Source organism: Ischnura elegans, chromosome 4 (assembly GCF_921293095.1).
Source record: "Ischnura elegans chromosome 4, ioIscEleg1.1, whole genome shotgun sequence".
Lineage (NCBI taxonomy): Eukaryota > Metazoa > Arthropoda > Insecta > Odonata > Coenagrionidae > Ischnura > Ischnura elegans.
Window position 1 is genome coordinate 102,993,012 of NC_060249.1, and position 22,878 is coordinate 103,015,889.

The following is a 22,878-nucleotide window of genomic DNA, read 5'->3' on the forward strand; positions in this document are numbered from 1 at the left end:
TGAAATTAGAGGCTTCCTCAAATGACATGACTAATTTCCCTTATCAGAACCTCATTGGTTCACTCTTGTATATATCTGTGTGCTCAAGGCCCGACATAATATGTTTGCTGTGAATTACTTGAGCAGATTCATGGTAAAGAACACTGGGAGTACGCCAAGAGAGTGTTGCGCTACTTAAAAGGGACTATTGATTTTGGACTTGTGTACAGACAAAACAGAAGTGACATAAGTGGGTATGTTGATGCAGACTGGGCAGGTGATGTGAGTGACAGAAAATCTTATACCGGGTATGTGTTTATGTACGCTGGTGCTGCTGTGTCGTGGGAGTGTAGGAAGCAGCGGACTGTTGCTCTCTCGAGCACCGAGGCTGAGTATATGGCCATATCAGATGCTGCAAAAGAAGCAGTGTACTTAAAGGGATTGGTTGGAGAACTGCTAGGGAACTGTGGGGTCATAAATGTATATAATGACAACCAAAGTGCCCAAAAGATTGCCTCAAATCCTGTGTTCCACAATAGAACAAAGCATATAGATGTGAGGCATCATTTTGTGAGGGAGGTGGTATCAAGTGAAGTGATAAATTTACTGTTTCTTCCCACGAATGAGATGATAGCTGATGTTATGACAAAGGGACTTCACAGTCCAAAACACATTTTTTGTGTTGAAGGTCTTGGTTTGAATTAATCAATATTGTTGTGCTTGGACAAATTGAACATACTCTTGGTTGTAGTACAATTAAGCTGGTACAATTATTAGATTATAGGGGTGTGTTATTTGTAATCTTATAATTGTAATATCTACGCAGAGACACCAAGTGTTATGAAGGTGAACTATCTTCCTTTTTGTATGTTTTTTGTTTTACTTGTTTTTCCGGTTTGTCGTTGTTCATCCGTGATCGCGAATAGACGTGTGAAATTAATATCCGTCTTATTTATTTCCAATCCTGATCCGTTCCTACACATCTGAGATTCTGTTTCATTATGGAAATGGATATATGCAAACAGACATCTCTCATTTCTGGATATTCATATCTTCAGGAAAGAATGTGGGAGACTGGTGAATAGCATCCATTGCAAAGCAATACACACTGGTCTTTTCCTCAATTGACTCATATATCCAAAATTTGCCCTCTGTATCCAGTGTTCTTATCCTCGCCCTCATCATGAAACTGCCCCTGGGGTCCACACCCTTGCATTACCACTCAAAAATTCACCCACATTCTCATCGCCCTAGTGCATTCTGATTCCTTGTCTGTGCTCAACATCCCAAAACTGCACCCTCACCCTTGACATACATCTGCACCAATGGCAGATCCAGGGGGGGTCACAGGAGTAATTTTTAATTTTTACTAGTTTAATAGTTTTTGTACCATTAAATCTCTAAAATTGTTCAATTTCAACTATTTTTAAGAATAAAACAAATTTTTAAGCTCGAAAATGCATAAAAAATTGGTATTTTAAAAATTTTATATGGGAGTATATGCCCCTCTCTTCATTGGGGTTTTTCATACTACCCAGACCCAGGTCATGAACTCCCCCAAAATTTGATGCTGAATCCCTGTCTGCACCTGGGTTTCACATCTATGCTGCACTTTCCCAAACTGCATCCACATCATCAACACCAAACTGCACTTGCATTCCACACTCACAGCTCACAACCCAAAACTGTACCCAGATCCTCACTAAAGCTGCACGCCCTTCCACACTCAAGCTCCACATCCCCCAGTTTCACAATCATTATTTTCATCCTCCTGAACCTGCATTCTGAACCCATGCATCACATTTTCATATCGTACCCACATCACCATCTGTACCAGAGTTCCACAGCCTCATCTCACTTCCTCATAATAATGCCATAACATGCTACTCATCTCAACCCAGGCTCCAAATCCAAGCTCTTCATAGTCACTCTGCTTCCTCACATTTTCTTCTAATAATAATTCTTTTAAGTCTGAAGCTCTATTCTGCTTATTGATCTGAAATTATTCAACCTTTTTGGATTGCCAGTTTTTGGATATATGGAGTGCCTTTTAGGAGTAGACATTTTATCTTACCAATCCATTTCATTACAACCATCACTCTTGAATACCTTTCTACACACAGAATGAATGTACTTTATCAGAGACAAGGGAGGTATCCACCTCTTCACCCCAAAGCCCATTCCAAGGAGTAAACCACACAGGATATGGTTGCCAAAGGATGTCTGCTACGCAACCGGCACGTCCACTATCTGCGGATCTTCAGTACTGTCAAAGGACGACCAACTGCCATCCGTGCTATCCGTCTCCACAGTGGTTGATCTCATTCGTACAGCAGACAACCAATCAGTGTCTCATCTGTATGAAGGTCTTCAGCACACTTGAAGTCGCTAGGACTAACATTAATATGGACAGCTTCTCAAAAACATTTTCTTTATGTCGCACATGTAGATGCAGAAGAGTGAAACTTGTGAAATGAAAGAGTAATCCAAATATTTATAGGGTACTAGGAAAGATTACCAAGTGTGAGAAGCATCAGATATAAGGTTTACTTCTATGTACTACTACTGTATTGGCCACCTCAAGCAGGGGTGCAGTAGGAATTAAGGGTAGGGGGGATTTTAGGCAGAACTAATACTGGGGGGTCTGAGGGTGTGGAATACCCACCAGGGTAAGCGGGAGGTGCGTGTGCCCTCCCCTAGAAAATTTTTAAGATTAATGGTTCCATATGGTGAGTTTTACGGATTACTGAGTGATATTTCATCAATCCTTACACTATTTTATTAGTAATATTAATCCAATTAAGTGAAATGGATTAAAGTTAAAAATTTCTCTGAGCTCTGAGGGGGGGCTTTTATCTCTCAAAATCCCCCCTCGCTGCGTCACTGACCTCAAGAGGTGTGTATGGCAGGGATTGTGTTCTCACCAAAATGTACCACGCTGCCTGCACATAGCACACAGTTTCCAAAGGATATCAGCAGCCTGCCCTTTCACTACAAAATAGTTTAATGGCATTTCAAAGCAGTTGGAGGATGTCTGGCTGCTGCCCTCAGTATCTTTCTAATATCATTCATTGGTGAATGTTCAATTACCATCTCAACTGTCTAAATTTCATGTACATACATTTGTTTGATAGTTACCTACATAGAAAATGTGTATGACATTATCTTTTGCATTTTGAAAAAATAACTTCATTGAATTGAGTCTGGAAGCAGAGCCGACAGTTTATGGTAGTTCATGGGCTAAGAATGGAATTGTTTTTTATTTCCTCTGTAACCTGATCATTAATTTTGAAAAAGATCAACTAAATATATTTTCAGAAATATATGCATGATAGTTACCATTTTAAACATAATAAAATATGTAGATAGAGGGGGCCATGGTCATAGTCATGCCAACTGATACACAGATTCACATCAGATGTCCAAGATAGCAGCAGAGGAAGTCCCTTGCACATCCAGTGTTTGCTTGATTACTGAAAGAACTAGTTTTATTCCAGTTTAACCCCTCAAGCATTACTTTAAATTCCCATAGTCCTTCTCGCAGCGTGAGCGATGCAACGTCTGCGTATTCTGTATGCCATGCCTCAAGAGTGTGCGACACATGATAGGCATCTGAATGTTTCATTTGCTATCCCTATCTCTTAAGATTTCAAATACGTACTTTTAGTGAGTATATATGTGAGACATCTGCCTGCTTTTGCTCTGTGCCTCTTCATTGCCTTTGTTTGTGTGCTCGTATTCTTTTAGAATATTTTTTCCAGCTGATGCCAGGATGCTTCCTCAAGGAGTGGCATCTGGTGGACGCTCATGGAAGATAGTCTTCCACTCACACTCCGACTTATGTGCTTTCTTAGCGATTGTGTGTTCTGTGAGGGGGGCACTGAATGCCTTCCTCTGTGGTTCATTATCTTCTGCTTTTCTGCCTCATCATTTCCTTTCTCTTTCATAGTGGCAATGATAGTGAAGGCTTGGGCCGTCCAGGCATTGTCACTCATTAGTTCTCGGAACCTCAAAGACCTGCCAGCATCTGGTATCTAATTTACCACGCTTGAAGCTGAGCGTTGGGTTTTTATCACACCTACGTTTGCTTTGGTGGTTTTATTTTTTCGGCCTTGGGTCCCATTCGTATCTGAACCCCTCCTTAGTTGACCAAGCCTTCTAGCTCTTGTGAGTTATACGATGAGCCTGTGCTTGACTCTCTTGAAGAAAAGAGTGCAGAATGTTCTGATATCACTTCAGAAGTTTCAATTGGATACTCCCTTGACTCCAGGCACAAATATTTATACCATCTCATTTTTCTGTGCAAGAAAAAAATTGGGAAGAGATGGGCTGTGAAGATGCACCTCTAACTTTTGCATGTGATTTAGATGGAAAAAATATTGCCCATTCCATGTAAAGAGGACCCCTTGGCAATGGAGTTAAATTTTGATGATGAAATAATTACAATTTTAGTAACTGAGACAAACTGCTACATAGCACAGTTTCTTGAAAATTCATGAAGAAATTTATGAAGCAAAAAATATCGCCCTTTCAAATGTGGGTTCCCACAACTCTGGTGGATATAAGAGTACATATGTATTTCTAGGTTTGCCCATATCAATGTGAATAAATAATAAACCATGCGTCAAAATGTACTTAATCGGAAAACATGTAGTCGAAACAGTTTTTCTCGATGTAATGAGAAAGGAAAGGTTTTTAATTCTACCCAATTTTTTTCTCCTTCTTATAAATAAAAAGAGGAAAAATGTTGTAAAAAATATCCATACCACAATAACATTTCGCCCTCTAGTGAATACATATTTGAATTTTTGATGCATTTTGGAAGCATAATTGAAGAATGGCAGTGGTCAATTTTAACCACATTTGAAAAAGGCCAGATTGGCACCCATGTGATGCCACTCCACGTGGTGTCACTGGGACCTAGATGCTATTAAATGCTATACGAATAGTCAGGAGTTTTACATCGTCAAAGATTACCAATGCATGCATGGGGCACAGAGCTCAGGAAACATTTCTAAATAATCACCTATTAATATTGCCTAAGGTCGGAAAGTTTCCTTCGTTTGATAAGGTATTAATAATCCTTACTTAAGCCACGCGCTACCTGCTAGCTGGGTACTCTGCTACCTGCTAGCACCCTGCATCAGCAGCCTGCACCTAGTGGCGCACATGTTCTCGCCCCAAGGTCACCTCACTTTGCAGCAGTGGGAACCAGAATGATGTCACACGGGCTTTTCCCGGCATTCATACTTAGCCGTTACGTTTTCGTGCACTTGAAAATTTTCACTTTTCATTTAATTGCGAAAAATATATATCGTCATTGAAAAATCTAAAAGCGTTAAATACGTACACCAGGAGTAATAATCTTTCGAATTAGGCAATAAAAAAATAAAAGGAAACAACCCTATTATGATGTTCAAACAATTTTTAAGAAAAAGTAATGTTTTGAAATTTTTTTCAGTGAGCAATTACGACGCAAAAAATATTTTACTTAATGTCTGCACAAGAGCTTCAGTGCCTCCAAATTAAAGCACCCTGGGTGATTTAAATACCTACGATCAGAGGCGTAGCCAGGAATTTCGTTCAGGGGGAGTCCAAAACCAGAAGTGAACATTTTTGAAAAACACGGGGTATTAAGTAATGCGTTTTAAACTAATTTAATACTTTACATAATCGAAAAAACTTCATTGTCAAAGAAATATTTTTAATTCATGTTTTTTTAACATTTTGTTTTCTTTTACAAAGGAAAATAATTGTATTTTTATATTTCAGGGGAGGTCCAGACCTGCTACGCCACTGCCTACGATGAAAGCACTGTATAGGAACAGAATAGCAGTGATGCATATGCTTGCACACACTTGAGAGGTTAAGTCGACCTCCTTGAGTGGCTGGTGCTATTTCCCTGGCCCTAGTCGATACCTCCACTGCAAAAACGCTCAAAAATCGCCTACCAATTCAAATCCACTCATCTAGGAGCCCAACAGTACGCATCCGCTCAGCTGGCAGTGTCCCGGAGCACTCATCTCCTATTCTCCAAGCTTGGAGGTGAGTGTTTATGCTCCAGACACTGCCAGGTGAGTGGATTCATATTGTTGGGCTACTATAGATGAGCGGATTTGATTCGGTGTGCGATTGTTGAGCACTTTTACAGTTGAGGTATCATGGTGTCTTCAACTACAATGATCATGAACAACATTGTATAATTATTGCATTTTATTGTAGCATCAGTGGCGTAACTATGGTGGGGATAAGGAGATAGATCCCCCCAAAGCCTCAGGGAAATAAAAAAATATTTAAAACTACTGTCTAGTTTTGGCAAATAATAACTGCATCTGCTGAAAGTTAAATTTAAATGCCAAAATTTTGTAAAATGTATTTCCAGGCATGTCATTTTTCAAAAATTTTCGCATACTGGGGTCGAACCATTGGACCCTCGACCACCCCCTCCAAAGCAAATTCTTTCCATGCTTTTTCTGCTCCATGTTTTCAAGGAAAAACTAATTTATAGGCTTTTCTTCTTTAAATAATTTTTTTTCGGTGATAACATTACGTGGACAACCTTTCATCAGGGTCCTAAGTTATAAGTATGTGACTATCTTCTGAGATCACATGAAAAACATACCTATACACAGCAGTGATTCCATATTTTTGGGAGATGAGCAATAGAAGTCTTTTATGAAGTGAATTTATATGGAGAAATGAATAATTTGTTAGGTTCTTATTGCCTTTTTGTCCATTTAAATCTTAGAATTTTCTGACGAAATGTTTTCGCATTCAATCTTCCCGCGAAGAAAAGAGGTTATCGATATTTATATATCGAAAGTCAACAGACAATCGATCGTAATATCGTTTTCAGAGGTATCGATGGGTCGGACAGGAAAACAACATGAAAGGAGGGAGAAGATACAAATTCGTGTAAACAATAGCTTGTGACTCTTGAGAGTTTGCGTTATTTTCAACCATGTCTCTTTTCCCTGCATTTGCCGACGCGTCTGTTAGTGCGAAACCCGAAATCGAGAGTAGATCTAATGGACAGAGTCAAGGTTTGATTTTTACATGGAACATGTGTTTTTGCTATTCTGTTACGTCTACCCTTCTACATATATTTTGAATTTATTTACAGCTTGGCTTTCGAACACTAGCTTTACTCCTGTTAATAAATCTCCTGAAGTAATAGAGATTGATTCACCTCCTGTTGTGGACATTAGCGATGACAGTGAACCAGAAGTCCAATTTATAAAATCTCCATCACCCAAGTCATCACATCAGCATCGGCATAAGAAGAAAAAGAAAAAATCTAAAAGCAGTAAACATCTGAAACACCGATTGAAAGAAATGTGCGTTTCTATTACTGAAGGTCATTGATGTATTATCTGTAAGCGATAACTTATTATAATGTCACATTGTTTTTTACAGGGGGCATGATATTGGTTTTCTGGACGATGTGAATGCAAAGTACTACGAGGATAAGACTAGACAAGGTGGAAATTTGAGTGTGAATACCTTACATCGTCCGGCAATTCCGGTGTACGTATTACTCAGATTTATATGTTAACAATTGATGTTTTGTTATATATTTTATCTTTCATTCCGTATATGCTTGGTTTTGTTCTTCTATGTATCACATACCTATTAGATGTTTTCATAAAATAAAAGGTCTGTATTTTATTTAGAATGAGATGACAAGCTTCGGTGAACATAACAAACTCATTTTCTCTTCACGTTTTGCAAAAAATAGATGTTTACTTTCGCAAGGAAATTTTTGATTGATTAGTAATCATGAGGTACCGTGTTATTGAAATAAATAATCATATTCATGTGTAAATACTGTTCATTCATTCAAGGTATCGTTATTTTTGTTAGGAAGTTGATTTATAGGCTGGTTCATCGGAGAAAAGCGTCAGTTTGTTAGCTATCTTTATTGTGTCACTCAATAGGAAGGAATTATATGTAAGATTCGTATATACTTTGAGTCAATATCCCTTTAAAATTGCATGCAGAGCATTTGCCTGATTTTCTTAGGCATTAATAGTTGAATAACACTTTTTGTGTAGCAAAATAATAAATGATTACATGATTATGTGAATTATGGAGTTATTTCCTTCCATTTTTTTATGCTCATAATATTATTTTTATTATTATTGTGACGTAATTGCCACTTAATACTCTTGTAATAATTAAGCATTTCGTTGTTTTTGCTTTTCCTTTTATAGTGCATGTACATAATTAGTTCCACATTTAAATGTGATGACGCATATTAGCAATTTTACAAAAAATCATTGCAATAATTTTCACCCTTGTGGTAGTCAAATAATTATAATTTCCCCCTTATTCATCTTCTTAAGCAAATTCTTACAATAATATTGTTTGGTCTGGTGGTTCATTCTCATTGTGAATATCTTTCTAAACCTTTATCTCATTGAGTGGTGCATAGGTATGTAAAAAATTCATAAGGATGCTTAAGGCCATAGCAGAGTCTATAGATGTGCCCTTGTTGGTTTCAGTGTAAGAAGGTGTAACAATTTTGCCTATCAACTACAACTATTTGGATATGTATGACCGTGGTGGAGTATTGGGGTTGTCAGCAGCTAGATGTGTCAGCAGTTGAAAATACTTAGGAAGGGTTTAAGCCTGTAAGTCCTGGGGGATAGACCAGGGTATTTTGTATGATCTATGCTAACCTATGTTAACCAGTAAAACCTATAATAAGGCTGAATCACAATGGTACAGTATATGATGATGTTTCTCATGTTTTATGAACAAAAGCCCAGACAGTGGTGAATTAAGGGCAGGGTTACTATCCTCTCCACCTTCTCCATCCTTCACTCTTTGAGGCAATTTTGAGCTACTGTTAACTTTCTTTCGAAACAAATTACTTACTTTGCATTACCACTTGTGCTAGGCTTTTTAGGTAAGGTTAGCTTCCAAGTCAGCTGTATAGAGATCAGATAGTTGAATTTGCATTCTACTTTAGGTTGAATATTATTTTGAAGTAGTGCAATTGGTAAATAAAATACTTTTTAAAAATCTTTTTGTGCTATACTGCAATTTATTCTGTCTCTGAGCATTGTGCCTAAGAAAATAATAAATTTCATGTGTATTTTTATTGGTTTCACATTCCTTGAACTATGAAAAGTATCACTGGCTGGATGTCATAGTTCTTACATTCTATGTATAGTATTTATACTAAAAATTTTGAATTATAGCAGCACACAAAGACTGATGGCACTGCCAGCATCATACATAATGGCTAATCTGGACATTGAAAGAGAGAGGGTCAGGTAGAAAAGTGCTCGTTTGCTGAGAGGAGACCACATATTTGAGGTGGCAGTAGAATGCAGTGACACTTTCGTTTTCCTGCTCAGCTACCTAAATTATCATTGATAATAAGTAAAATTCAGATTATTTTTTTCTGTATGTACACAATAAAATTTATTCATTTATGCAATTATTTTTTTGCAGGTTTGTCCGCAAGTACTTTGTTCCAATGGGTATCCCTTATTCTTCCTTATGCAATTCATGTAAACTCACTGGTAAATTTAGACGGTATTATCAAGCAAGTGTAACAGATGGCAAGGTGAAAATACTTGAGGGTAATGCAGAAGAAGAGGAAAAGGAAGGGGTGGAAAGTGTGGAAGCAAATGAAATTGAGATCCCAGGGGAAACTTTTAAGGGTATTTGGAGGACTTCAAGACTGGAGTTGGAAGTTCAATATGCTACAGGTTCATTTAACCGGAAGCTGGTGGAAAATCCACATAATATTAGGGCTTGGTTAGAATTCCTGAGGTTCCAAGATCGTGCATCTGAGCTTCAGTTTCGTGGAGGATGTTCCAGGAGAGCTATGGCACAAAGGAAACTGGATATCCTAACAAAAGCTTTGCAAGAGAATCCTCGGTAATTACTGTTTGCTACCTATTTTACTCTCTTTAATCATTTGATTTGATTTCATGTTTGTTGCTGATCTTCATCATTTTTTATCCATACTGATAACATCTTTCTGTTCTACTACCTTCCAATACCATGGCATGCACCCAGAGTTTTGCAATCATTTCATTTGAATATCGATGTTTCATGATACCGTAGTGATATGATTGTAAAATATATACTATTGACAATAGTGTGGATTCCTAATATTTTTTTATTGTCTAAATCAAAAGATTATGACTCCTGGAGTACGTATTTCACGCTTTTTTATTTTTATCTATTTTTGGCGATTAAATGAAAAGTGAAAAATTTCAAGAGTGCGAAAACTTGACGGCTAAGTATAAATGCTAGGAAAAGCCCATGTGATGTCATTCTGGTTCCGGCCGTGTGAGGCCACCTTGGTGCGAGGCTATGAGCACTGCTACGATGCAGGCTGCTAGCAGGTAGCGCTTGGCTTAAGTAAGGATTATAAATACCTTATCAAACGAAGGAAACTTTACGACCTTAGGCAATATTAATAGGTGATTATTTAGAAATGTTTCCCTGAGCTATGTGCCTCATGCATGCATTGGTAATCTCAGACTATGTAAAACTCCTGACTATTTGTATAGCATTTAATAGCATCTAGGTCCCAGTGACACCACATGGAGTGGCATCGCATGGGTGCCAATCTGTCTGTTTTCAAATAAGGTAAAAATTGACCATTAACATTCGTCTAAACTGGGATCTATAGAACCAAATAATTTGTATATTATGAATACACTAATGTTGGGTAACGAATTGCAATCAATGCCTTTTGTTTTCTTTGATGAAGGAAACTACCCTATCGGTTAAAATTAAGAAAAGGATAAGTTGTCGGTTTCTGTCGGCTGAGGACTTGGTGATACGTTTTCCATTGTCTTGTTGTTTCTCTGGGTTGAGTTACATTGTCTTCCCATTTATGCATTGCCTTTGTCTCACAATCAAAGTAGAGTAATCAATTCCGTATCAAATGTATATCAGTAGATCTTTATTGCTTGCATGACATGCCAAAATTAGGGCCATTCTTATTGCTTATTATACAGGGTCTGTTTTAATATTTTGCTGCTTTTATGAGGGAATCCTTATATGATCTGAGTGATTCAATTTTCATGAATGACTCCCCTCCCTCTCCATTGTCTTCTGAGACCTCACTCTGTTCATGGAAAATGAAAATGAATAAAAATGAACTTGGTGTTATTTCCAGGATTTTTAGCGCCTCCATTTTTAATAGTTGACATTGCCAGAAAAGGAAGGCGACTTTATTTTGACTCAAATTTATCATTTTGTGGATATATTATTCAATAGGAAGGCATATTTGTTTTATCTTGTCTGCCACTACTATTTTTACATAATATGCTACCACATTGTCATATTTGTGACAAGAAGAGCATTTTCAAAATTTCTTTCAACTTTTTAATTTGCATGCACTGACTGCCTCTAAGGTCATTATTAATTAATGAAACGAGTGAACTAATTTTCTTTTGATTAAAATTTTTCATCATTTGCTAGTATTTCTTTTTAAGAACAAGCAAATGGAAGCCAGGTAAAAAATCTATACCATTGGTGACGGATAGTAGATGGTGAATACTTGCTGACAAAACACCTCTAATCACTCACAATCTTGATCTGGATCTCGTGAAATCCTGTGGTAGATTGCTGTTTTTCCACCATGTGTTAGTGCAAATTTGAAAATAAAACTGTCTAGATCCTTATTAAATGGAAAAACATGGCTTCCATATGCTTCAATTTAACTTTGGTAGTAACAACATCAATGTAAGGATGAAAGATTATGAAATTTGCAGTACATATTGCATTTGCAAAGTTTTCATGTCCTTACTAATGGGTCATTTGGACCACATGGTGATCAGCGAAGTTATATCTAAAAATTGTGTTATTAATTAAAATTTAGTAGCAATCAAATATATATGCTAATTCGAGGTTCTCAAATCTTGGTGGTTCTAATATCAATCTTGGAGTGTGTTCTGCTAATTAAATGTTACACTCTGGTTAAAAACCTATGTATCAATTTAATAATACTAAAATAATAAAATTTAAATGCTGTTAAGTAGCAAAATTGTTGTCGCGAGAGACTTTTATAACCCTGCATGTGTTATATGTATAATCTGTATCTTGTGTTGTAATATGTGGCATTATATTGAATTTTTCTGTTTCATCTAGTTCATGGTTGCTGATGAGAGAAAAAGCCGACTTGGAGCAAATCTTGTTTCCACCAGACGAACTTGAGCAGAAAATGGCAAAAGAAGTGGAGGAAGCAACTAGTATAGGCCCATGGCTTGCTTTTTTAAAAATCCTTCAGTCTAGAGCCAGCACTACTGAAGTTAGCATCAACTACGGGAAGGCGATGGAAACTGCTCGTAAGGAGGGAAGAGCTTTTCGAAGGAGAACAGGAAAGGCGCCCATCATTTATGATGAGCAGATCATCGGTAAGAGACCCATATTTTTATTCTGAATGACTATTCCTCTAGAGAACCTTTAAAGGCTGGGAAAGTGGTTGTATTCCCTTGTGTCTGGAAAGCCTTGGCAATAATAAAATTACCTGGAAAAGTTGTATTTGCTGTAAAGTCAGCTGGTGATTTTTTCTTACCCTGTTAGGTATACTCATACCTTTGATATTCGATAATCCTACTCCTAAGGTGTCATTCAGTTGGTAGTCCGCAGCTGTTTCCATTTAATTTTACATGGTGTTTTAACTTAATTTGCTTTGATGTCATTTTGCTGGTGCTTAATCTCATTTTATCTCCCTTAAATATGTATACTCTGTTAAATGCTCACCTATTATGAAATTCAATACAAATTCATTATATCAGGAAAAAAATATTTTATTGGGGTACCTACATGGAAGAATGGAATTTCTAAAACTGTTTTATTTTAAATGATGATGAAGTAAAAAACTATTTCAAATATGTAATTAACATTCAATTACATAATTTTTTTAGATCTCTTGTTTAGTGCTGGACTCTACATGCGACAAGCAGGACTTTGGGAAAGGCTATGGACCCTGTTAAAAATGTACCTAGAACTGAATGTTAAAACTGTGGGATCATCTGAAGAACTGAAGGATGAAATACTTTTTGATATTGGAGTCCAGCCTACTGATAAAGAATTGGGTAAGTGATACTATTTTTCGTCCTTTATCTGAAATACGTACCTATGTGGAATTAGGGCATTCAAGAACATGCATATGTGTTTTCATATTCAAATGTTGTAAAAATAGCAGTGATCAGATGAATGAATTTTCACTAAAGTAGAAAAAAGCGTAGGTAACAGCTGTCCTATCTAGTTTCATGAAAGTGATAGCTAGGGGCAAGAATTTGGGGTGAATAAAACTCTCGAATTTCGTCATTAAAAATGACCCATTTCGGGATAAAAAATGGGAAATGGCTCTAAATTTCGGTGTTTAAAAAATATTGACTCATCCAAGATTTCTCAGCCGCCATTTGGTGATACCTTGCATTCACTATATTTATGGCTGTTCTGGAGAAAATTTATTTGCATTTTAATGTATTTACAACAGTTAATAATAATATATTTATTTTACTCTTGGAATGTACATGCATGGTTTTGTCTATAACATACAGAAATGGTTACATAGGTATAACGTAGACATAGGGTTACAATGATTGAGGTACATGCACAAAAATACAGTATTTATTTATTCATCTGAATATTTTGCAGTACAATTAATCTCCAAATGTCAAAGATAACATAAGTTCAACATTTTCTGGTGTCAAAGTTGTTCTACGGTCACTTACAATATTTGTATACGCTGAAAATCCACGTTCACTGTCCACATTAGACACTGGTACCGACAGTGATTTAACACTTGCATGTACAAACTCAGCATGACCTTTTTTTAAGTTGAGTAATTCTGACATGAGGTCAAATTCAGATCCATTAGAGAGTGCTTTCGTGAGTGCACTTTTAACAGCAGCATGACCCTCAAGAACCACTTGTGAAGATAGTGCTGCCATTAATGGTAGATGCTTTGAGGCCCTGATAATATCATTATTTGTAGTGGATCTCATGAATCTTTCATCAAAAAGTTGGCCAATAGAATGAAGAAATCCCTTGGCAGTATCTCCATGCTGTAACTGTGAAAGCTTGATTTTTGCCTGTTTAAAGCTTGATTAGCTGTATTAGTTAATGCTGCTGTCAGCACAGGTGCAAGTTTTTTTGGGAGATTTTTTATTAGACCAGATGTGTCATTCCCAAAACTACCATCACTTACAATTTTTCGACTATTTCCTATGTCTATTAATTGGCTTTGTAGTTTGTATGAATAAGGATATGCACCCTCAAGGCATTCTAGCAGCTTCACAATCGGTTGACAATGTTCAACAACAAATGCTGCTTGGCACTGTATAATAGCAACCTCTTCTTCGGTCAGGCTACTTAACCTATGTACAGCACTTCCTCCCTCCCCCACCAATGAGAAAAATTCTCGGATATCAGATAGATACTCATTAACATAAATGACAGCCTTGTGCCAAGAATTCCAGCGAGTAGCTACAGGAGATGGAAAAAGCTTAGCTTTCTTTTCACCCTCTGAATACTTCTGCTGTAAGAAAGCAAGGTATGCATGTTTTCTTTTTCTCGTATTCAGAAATGCACTTTTCACCTGCAGTTTACACTCATTTAACTCTTTTAAATTAATCTGAAAAATATTACTCACTAAATTAAGTTTGTGTGCCCAGCATTGTATGTGCACCAGGGACTCACCAAACAGGACTTTCAGGCTGTCAACACACTTTTTCATATATGCAGCAGAATCAGTAACGATACAAGAAACATTTGTTAAAGAAATTTCCAACTTGTTAACAACATCAATTATTGCCCGACCACATTCAGTAGCATTAGCATTGGATAAAATCTTTGCCCCCCCGACATACAATTTGGAGCTGTTACTACATTCTAGGATGTTAATTAAAACTAGAAAAACACACTGCCCTTTTCTATCTGTTGTTTCATCACAGAGAATTGAAACTTGTTGGTCTTTTACTTTTTGTCTCATAAATGCCTCCTCTTCTTCTCGGACTTGAGGGATGTAAGTCTTCCGCATCATATCAGCTGAAGGCAAATCTCCAGCACCTGAAAAAAATACGAAATATTAAATGCAACACAAAATTTCCATGTTATCTGGCCCAGCCCAGTAGTATCTTTTGAATAGAGAAACACCATATTGTCAGAGTTACAGATAGTATACATAATTTTAAGTATAGCAAGGTTAAGTTTAGAAGTTAAAGCAAGCCATATCCAAAGGCTATATGGAAAAAGATCAATATAACTAGCTAAAAAATATAGAGAAAAATTAAATAGTTGCTCACCTGGGATGTATTCACTCATCCACGATCGCAGACTGAGGTTATCTAGTTTTTCTATTGGAATATTGGCTTCCAAAAATGCTTTACAGGTGGCCATAACGAAATAATTTTTTTCTACTCTTGCCATTTTAGAACTTTGGTAGGTTTCTTGGAGTGAAGCTTGCCGTTTCACTGATTGACCCTTCTCCTTCGCTTCTTCTTTGAATTTCTTATGTCCTGCACCCTCACAGTGCTTAGCACAGGTATCTTTACGTGCCCATTCAATTCGGCAGTTGCAGTATTTGCACATTAATATTTTCTTCTGTTTATCAAAAACATAGAAACCTTCACTGCGAAACTGATTTTCGCGGTCAAACACAGTTACTGCTTTCGGCATTTTCCTTAGGTCAATTTACGCAATGTAGGGATGTCTCAAGCCGAGTTCACATGGGAGTGGAATATACGGAACAGACTGCTAGTGGAAAAGCATCTAGCCAATCACAATCCATTCCTTCTATTCCACTCCCGGCTTCCGCGGGGACTACAATGTAATGAACTGACTACAATGTAATCACTAATGTGACATTCGTGCCGGGACAAAGTTAGAAATCGCGCTGCGACAACGAGAAAAAAACAAACGAATATCGCTTGGCGACTGCAGCTCAGACGTTGGCGATATTTTGGTGCTCAGACGTTGAGACGTGCAACTCGGAAATTACAGCGGTAATTTTCGTAAATTACCGCTGCCCCTGAAAATCATGGCAATTTTGACCACTACCTCAATTGAAAATTACGGAATTTACCCATCTATACTCGGACGAATAAAGATGAGAATACAAGACGGATTATGATTAACATAACTTATTGGATGGTTTGATTCCCAATTAAAGGTCTCTAAGATGTGTAAAATCGTTGGATTTGTACATGTAGAACGCGTCCGATGATTAGTATTGTACGGGTATTTGAATGAATTCAATTGGAAATTTTCCGTCAGCGCTTAAAATGATAGATTTTAATAGTCGGAAGTAGTAATATTTCCTGCAGAAATGAGATAGCAAGTGGGAGCAAGAACAAAACTTATCACGGAATATTTCATTCGGTGGAGATAGTTTCGCGGTCTCGGGGTCTCACTCTTAATAGTATACAAGATAGTATATAAGTGCGGAGGTTTGTCGAAAATAATGGGGTTCGATACAAAGATGTTTCCCTCTGTTACATGCTTGAATTTTGGCCGTCTATGAGGATTTTACGATGAAAAGATGTTCTATAGGTAGAGGTTTTGCTACATAAGCAACATTTTTGCAAAATATCCAGTAAAAATTCTTTAAAAATCGCATTATTTTCGCTTAGGATAATATATTTCGCGTTATCCCAAATAATCTTGATATTTCGCGTCATTCCGCGAAAAATCGTTTCGCGAAAAATTCGTGCCTCTAGTGATAGCCATAATCGTCAAGAAATAGAATGTAAGTGTGTACACCCATGTCTCGTATAGCGCAAGGGATGCGTTCCTTGGGGTCTTTGCGCTATACGAATTTGCGTTATACGAGAGCGTTTTAACATTGGGAAGATAGGGATGCGTTCCTGGTAGCATAGGTCTTGGGTATTGAATTTCCTCTAAAACATATATATTCCCATAAATAGCCTTAGAAAACATTATTTATATAATATTTATAGTTTAAAACATCTTTAAAGATAGTATGCACGCATTTGAAGACTTTTATTCACGTTAAAAAAAATTCTTACGGGCTTTTGAAATTCCCTCCTGTCGTGCGGGTGGGCTAACATCTGCTATCTCAGGGGTTCGTAATGCACTGCCGGCAGTAAACGATTTTTATAAACCAGTCTGAAAACAACTATTGTGTCACCCAGGCCCTTTTGTCGCTCATCGAAATGACAGGCAAATGCTACTTTGGATGCCATTTCATAGCTAGCGGAGTTTATGAATGATAAATCATTTTAATTTGAAGTCCTCCGAGTCAAAAGCAGCTACATGAAACAGTCTTTAAATGCCTTGAAACCTGACCCAGGTTTTCCTTCCCTGAAAATGAATGAACAAGAATGCATTCTTTTCCAAAATAATATCATCTCGTCAACACTAAAAACTAGTTGAGGGGGAAAGGAGCCACTTTCAATCACAGCTTGGAGTTCATCAGAAAATGTTTTGGTGACTGCGCTATCAACACTTGCAGATTCACCTGATATCACCGCACTGAAAATACCTGCTTGCCGTTTAAATTCTGGAACCAATCGGAGCTTTCACTAAATGTCTCGGAGCGATTACCACTCTCGTCTTTTTGTACTGATTCACTATGAACTTTCCGTATGTGTAGACCGCTTGGTTGAAGTTGGAGCAGCTGAGGTCACTGGTGTTTTAACTTCGTCTTTATTCAGAATAAGGCATCGTGCGTTTAAACTTTCGCACAATATCGCTTTGACGTTCTCCATTTTCAAAGCAATTGACCTTTATCAATTTCTCTTCTAGGTTTATGGTTTTTCTTGATAAATTCTTGATTTTTCTACCCGCATTCCTATGTTTTGCCATTTTCTCTTGGTTTTTACTCTGCATGGCTCTATCGAAATCACCTTCTACTGCTGAACTGTATTCTTGAGACGCAGAGGGCCTACGACTGCGGGGAGGGAACGAAGCTATTGTGTTTGAGACTCTATAGCGGACCCTCTTATATGTTGACGCTATTCATGCACAACTCGGCCACCGCTCCATTTCTCCCCCGTGAATACCGATGACCTTGAAGGTTTTAGCGTAGACCCTCTACCTGGAAGTCAATCGCCCGATAACCTATGACGGCAAAAATTACGTCTCAACCAGTATTGCTTAAAAAAAACTCATTTCCACTAGCCCCACGCTTAATTAATGATCTAAATTAACTCATTCTGTTGAGGAGACGAGATAAATTACTTCGGTAGGCTGGCTATCTGGACCCAATGACGAGTAATACTTTTGGCCATTGCACAGCAATGGATTTCGATTAATGCATAAACATAAAAGATTTGAGGCAAGCAATAATATTAATATGCGTAAAATGATGGAAATTTCGTGTGTACTTAGCGCAAGTTCACGTTTTATCACGAGAGCGTTTAAGATATTTGATTAGGCTACACTGCGTTGCAATGTTTCCCCGAGGAACGAATTTGCGCTATATCGAAATTGCGCTATACGAGACATGGGTGTATTACAATTCAAGTGGGCCATTTTTTCTGTGTTCTTTTTCGTGTAATGCATAAGTATTTTACACAATTCTATTAAATATTATTTTGATTACATATTAAAGGCAATTCCCGATCATTGAATAGAATCGGAATTAAGTCTGAAGCTTTAGGGCCGTATTCTTAGTCGTCCCTACATAACAAAAGGCCCCTACATGCGTTTCTGAGTCGACCCTACATAAGTGGTGGGGGGTGTTTCCGTCGAGAAGTTCTCCGAGATTACGTAGATGATGGCGCAGCGCCAATTTTCCATTCTGGTGGCGTAATGGGAACTAACTATTAAACTAAGAAAAGACATCCAATAATTTTCGGGGGTATTGTTAGGGCAACGACTCAAGGTAAATCAATCTTAATGCCCATAATTTTCTCATTAGATGTGAATTCATAAATATAGATCTTATTTAATGGGTTCCTGTGCGTTGGTAGGTTGCAGTAGAGAGTTTAGAATAAATGTGTATCTATTGGTTTATCTATTTTTTTCAGAGGAACTGGAAACAGAAGTATTCAAATCAGGCCTTCCTTTGTCTGAAATCTGGGTGAGGATAGAAGGTTTGAGGCAAACTGTTAGATGGCTGCCACTAATACCTTCTGGCAAAGATGAATCAGAAGGTGACCTACAGCGATTTGTTTTCCCTGAGGATGTTTCTGAATTGGTCCAGCCTTTGGCCACAGTTGGCCTGGCAGCAAGTGGTATTTTTGCTCGCTTAGCCTCTGTGGCCCTACTTTTGCTAAAGGTTCCATTACTGCCATGCAGGGACACTGCTTTGAGACGCTGTGGTTTTCCATCTTGGTGTTGTGACACCCCAGAAATTTTGCTGACTGCTATATATTCTGGAGGTGAGTGCATAATTTTGCTTAAGTAACATACACATTTTGCCTGTAAATGTCAGATGCCTTCTTGGATGCATCTGATTTATTTATTCTTCTTTTATTTCATGGTTGTAGTGTTGTGTTAGATATGTATCACCATTAAAAAGCCTTTATAAGTGGTATTAGAGAGGGCATATTTTCTAATATTATAGGGATATCCTATGAAATTTGAATTACTTTACCATAACAAAGGATATTCTTGTTTTATTTTGAACCATCCACTGCTTAAATGCTCAACAATTGCCCACTGAATCAAATCTGGGGCCGTATTCTGTATTTCGTCGGTGCCGCACCGGTCGGTTTCCCTTTCAAGCCCACCGACTGGACATCAAACCGTACCGACAACGGATTCCGCACCGACGACGACACTTTCAGCGATTCTGTAAGGTCGTCGGTTTCAAACCAGTCGGTACGGTTCCCCTTCCTTCCCAAACAGGGAAAATCCGAATATATCCGAAGTTTCACGTGTCTCCACCAATGAAAGAAGGGTAAAAACAAGTGAAGACTCATTGGCACAGTTTGTTGTCGTCATTCTCAATCTTTTTATTTGCGGAAATTACGACTTATTGCTAGATTAAGATAAACGATATTGGATAAGTTGTTAACAATGCTTATATAATGTGTGGTAGTATTGCTGTACCTACAGAATCGAAGGAAACAATATTACAACATCACAATAAAGTTTGTATGTGATGGAGATTGTTGTTGCTGGAATGAATTATTGAAACTATCCTTGAGATCGTAGTTTCTTTTTTTAAATATTGGTTCCGTATAATGCTATTTATTCATGATTTGGTAATATAGTTGTCATTAAGTAAGTTCCGTATAAATGTTATCAACGGAAGGTAATGCCATCGGCACCGTAGCAGACGAAAATAGCATACCATGGAACGTGAACGTAGGATTCAAATGCAAATGTAATATTAGAGGAACAAGTTAGGAAATTGTTATAAAAATATGGAGCTGGGTGCAATTAAAAGAAGTGTAATGACGAGGAAGTAAATAAATTGTGATTGGGTGAAATACATATGTATAAGTTGCGCATTCCAAGTGAGAGAAAATGATAATATTGCGGTAAACCTCATACTTATTAACAAATATCTTCTTTTATCGTCAAGGGAATCAATGGCTGACGATGAAATGAAATATAGTTGCCCGTTAAAAATGAAAGAAACTGATACCGTTGTGGCAAACTTCATACTTAAATAAAAAGATCTTATTTCTATGCCGAGAGAAACGCCAAATTGATGATTGAGTGACATAACAGTCGCCTATTCAGAGTGATATAAAGTGATAACATTGCGGCAAAACTCATATTTAATCAAAAATATCTTTTTTATGTCAAAGGAGCAAGTAAATGATGATAGAGAGAAATAAAGCCTATTACAAGCGAGTGAAAGTGCGGTAACATAAATGAGAGAAAGTCATTATATGTTAGCAAACCTCATTTTTATTAACCATTATCTTATATTTCTGTCAAGGTAATTAATATAGATGATGACACAGTGAATTATAGAGGCGTATTCGAAGGGGCAGAAAAAGATAACATTGGAGAAAACCTCATTATTTACTCGGTGATGAGGTAAAAACAAAATAAAACGTACAATGCGCACCGGGGAATTCATGAAACCCACTAGTCGGTGGCCGTACCGACACCTCTTCGCTGTCGGTACGGCTACCGACGATCTCCCGTCCTCTCGTCGGTGCCGCACCGACCGGGTTCGTACAGAATCGCACGACTTCTTACCGGGAGTCGGTGTGACGTCGCACCCGACGAATCGGTGCCGCACCGATCGGTTTGGAGTTACAGAATACGGCCCCTGCTCATCTGGGCGGCCAACAATAGGAAGGCGCTCAGCTGGCAGTAGCCGGAGCACATACGCACACCTCCGAAGCTTGGATAATTCGAGGTGAGCGTTTATGCTGCGGCTACTGCCTGCTGAGTGCATTCATATAGTTGGGCTCGAAGATGAGTGGTATTGATTCGGTGTGCGATTTTTCAGCGTTTGTGCAGTAGAGTTATCCATTTGATTCCAGAAAAGGAATTTTGCTGTGGCTGTAATCCCTTTGCAAGAGTTCCTTAACCCGGTAACACCTGAATTAAAAAGTTTGTGCGATTTTCATGGTAATCATGTACAGTGAGTCCTCGTTCTACGTCACCCCGTTTAACGTCATTTCGCGATAACGTCACCAAAATTTTAAGACCGTTATTCGTTTATCGCCCCTTCGCTTTGCGATAACGTCACGTATTTTAAATTTCGCGGGAGAAAAAAGGCGAAGCGGCAGGCGTTGCAGGTTGCTTGTTTCGTTGGCGGTAATACGGTAAGTCTATTCAAAGTGTAAAACGGTGTGTATGTTGTTAATTGCGATTACGGTTTTGGCAAATTTTAGCATCAGAGACCTTTCCACGAAAATGTCCTAGAGAACAATGTTCGCAACAATTTTGGTTCCTGTTACTGCGACGATGTTTCAGCAATGATGATGCCCAGGCGACGCCCACCCGCCTCAATTCGCAATTAAAACCATCTTTTCGATTTCATAATCCCAGTTTGCCCGCCCTCGCGCATTTCCGCCATTTTGATTTCGCTCCTGACCGGTCCAAAAAGAAATTATCGTAGCGAACATAGGGCCCATAAATACTCCACACTAAGAGTAATATAAACTCCATGGTAGGGCCTATGGACCGGTGCTCTGGATACCCGGTCTTTAGCGTCTGGTAGCATTCATTGGGCCCACTCCATAGCGAAGCTGAAAAGCAAATACGGGAAGATAAAAAAATGGAGAAGGATTTACGTCACTGCTGCTATTGTCGTCGATGAAGACAGGAACCCGTATTTATGCCATAGTTCGGCATTCCCATCGTAAAAAATGCCCCAGATATGATACGCCAAATTTTTTTCGCATAGGAATTGTGAGGTCTAGGAACCGATATTCAATTTTTACATTGTTGTTATGGGAAATTATGCTTCGATTAACGTCATTTCGTTTATCGTCACATTTTTCAGGAACGGTAGGTGACGTTAAACGAGGACTCACTGTATCTAAATGTCAATGAAATTCTGAGTCATTAGGTGCAAAATTTATTATTTTACCAGTACATATTAGTAACGCCTAGAGGTACCATATGGTACCACGAAATATTTTTTTGTATCATTACATCCCAAATTCTAGGCTCACCTCAAAAAAATATACTTTATCTGAGATATACATGTTATAACAATCATAATTACATAATAAGACTTTTGTATTAACAGTACATGAGGCATAAGCAAAGAAAATCGAAATGCTTGCTCTAAAAATTCAGTTTTTTTTTTGGGCTAATTGATAATTCCCAATTTTCAAACGGCTCTAAATACTTTAATTACAGCGTTAAAATTACAAACTTTTCAGAAAAATGTCATTGACAATATTTTAATTAATTTAAAACTCTCAAAACCCCTAATAAATTACAATAAATGGCAAAAAAGTTACGTTTGGCACTGCACTACCAGCTGGTACTATTTGGTACCATTAGGCATTAACGGGTTAAAGTACT

The 22,878-nt window shown here is 37.8% G+C and overlaps 1 protein-coding gene across 2 annotated transcripts in view; it reads left to right on the top strand.

The window, feature by feature from the left end:
* The first annotated feature begins 6,833 nt into the window (after positions 1–6,833).
* Positions 6,834–22,878, top strand: part of LOC124157850 (nuclear exosome regulator NRDE2) — a 77,283-nt gene continuing 61,238 nt past the window's right edge. The window contains exons 1-7 of one of the 2 annotated variants that reach the window (XM_046532897.1): positions 6,834–7,022; positions 7,103–7,316; positions 7,396–7,506; positions 9,442–9,873; positions 12,103–12,368; positions 12,882–13,052; positions 18,957–19,310. In XM_046532897.1, coding sequence (XP_046388853.1) covers positions 6,941–7,022; positions 7,103–7,316; positions 7,396–7,506; positions 9,442–9,873; positions 12,103–12,368; positions 12,882–13,052; positions 18,957–19,310 — 1,630 coding nt within the window. In that variant the 5' untranslated portion in view covers positions 6,834–6,940. Of the gene's footprint in view, positions 7,023–7,102; positions 7,317–7,395; positions 7,507–8,520; positions 8,613–9,441; positions 9,874–12,102; positions 12,369–12,881; positions 13,053–18,956; positions 19,311–22,878 lie in introns of those variants that run through there. The other variant, XM_046532898.1, reaches the window with a different exon arrangement.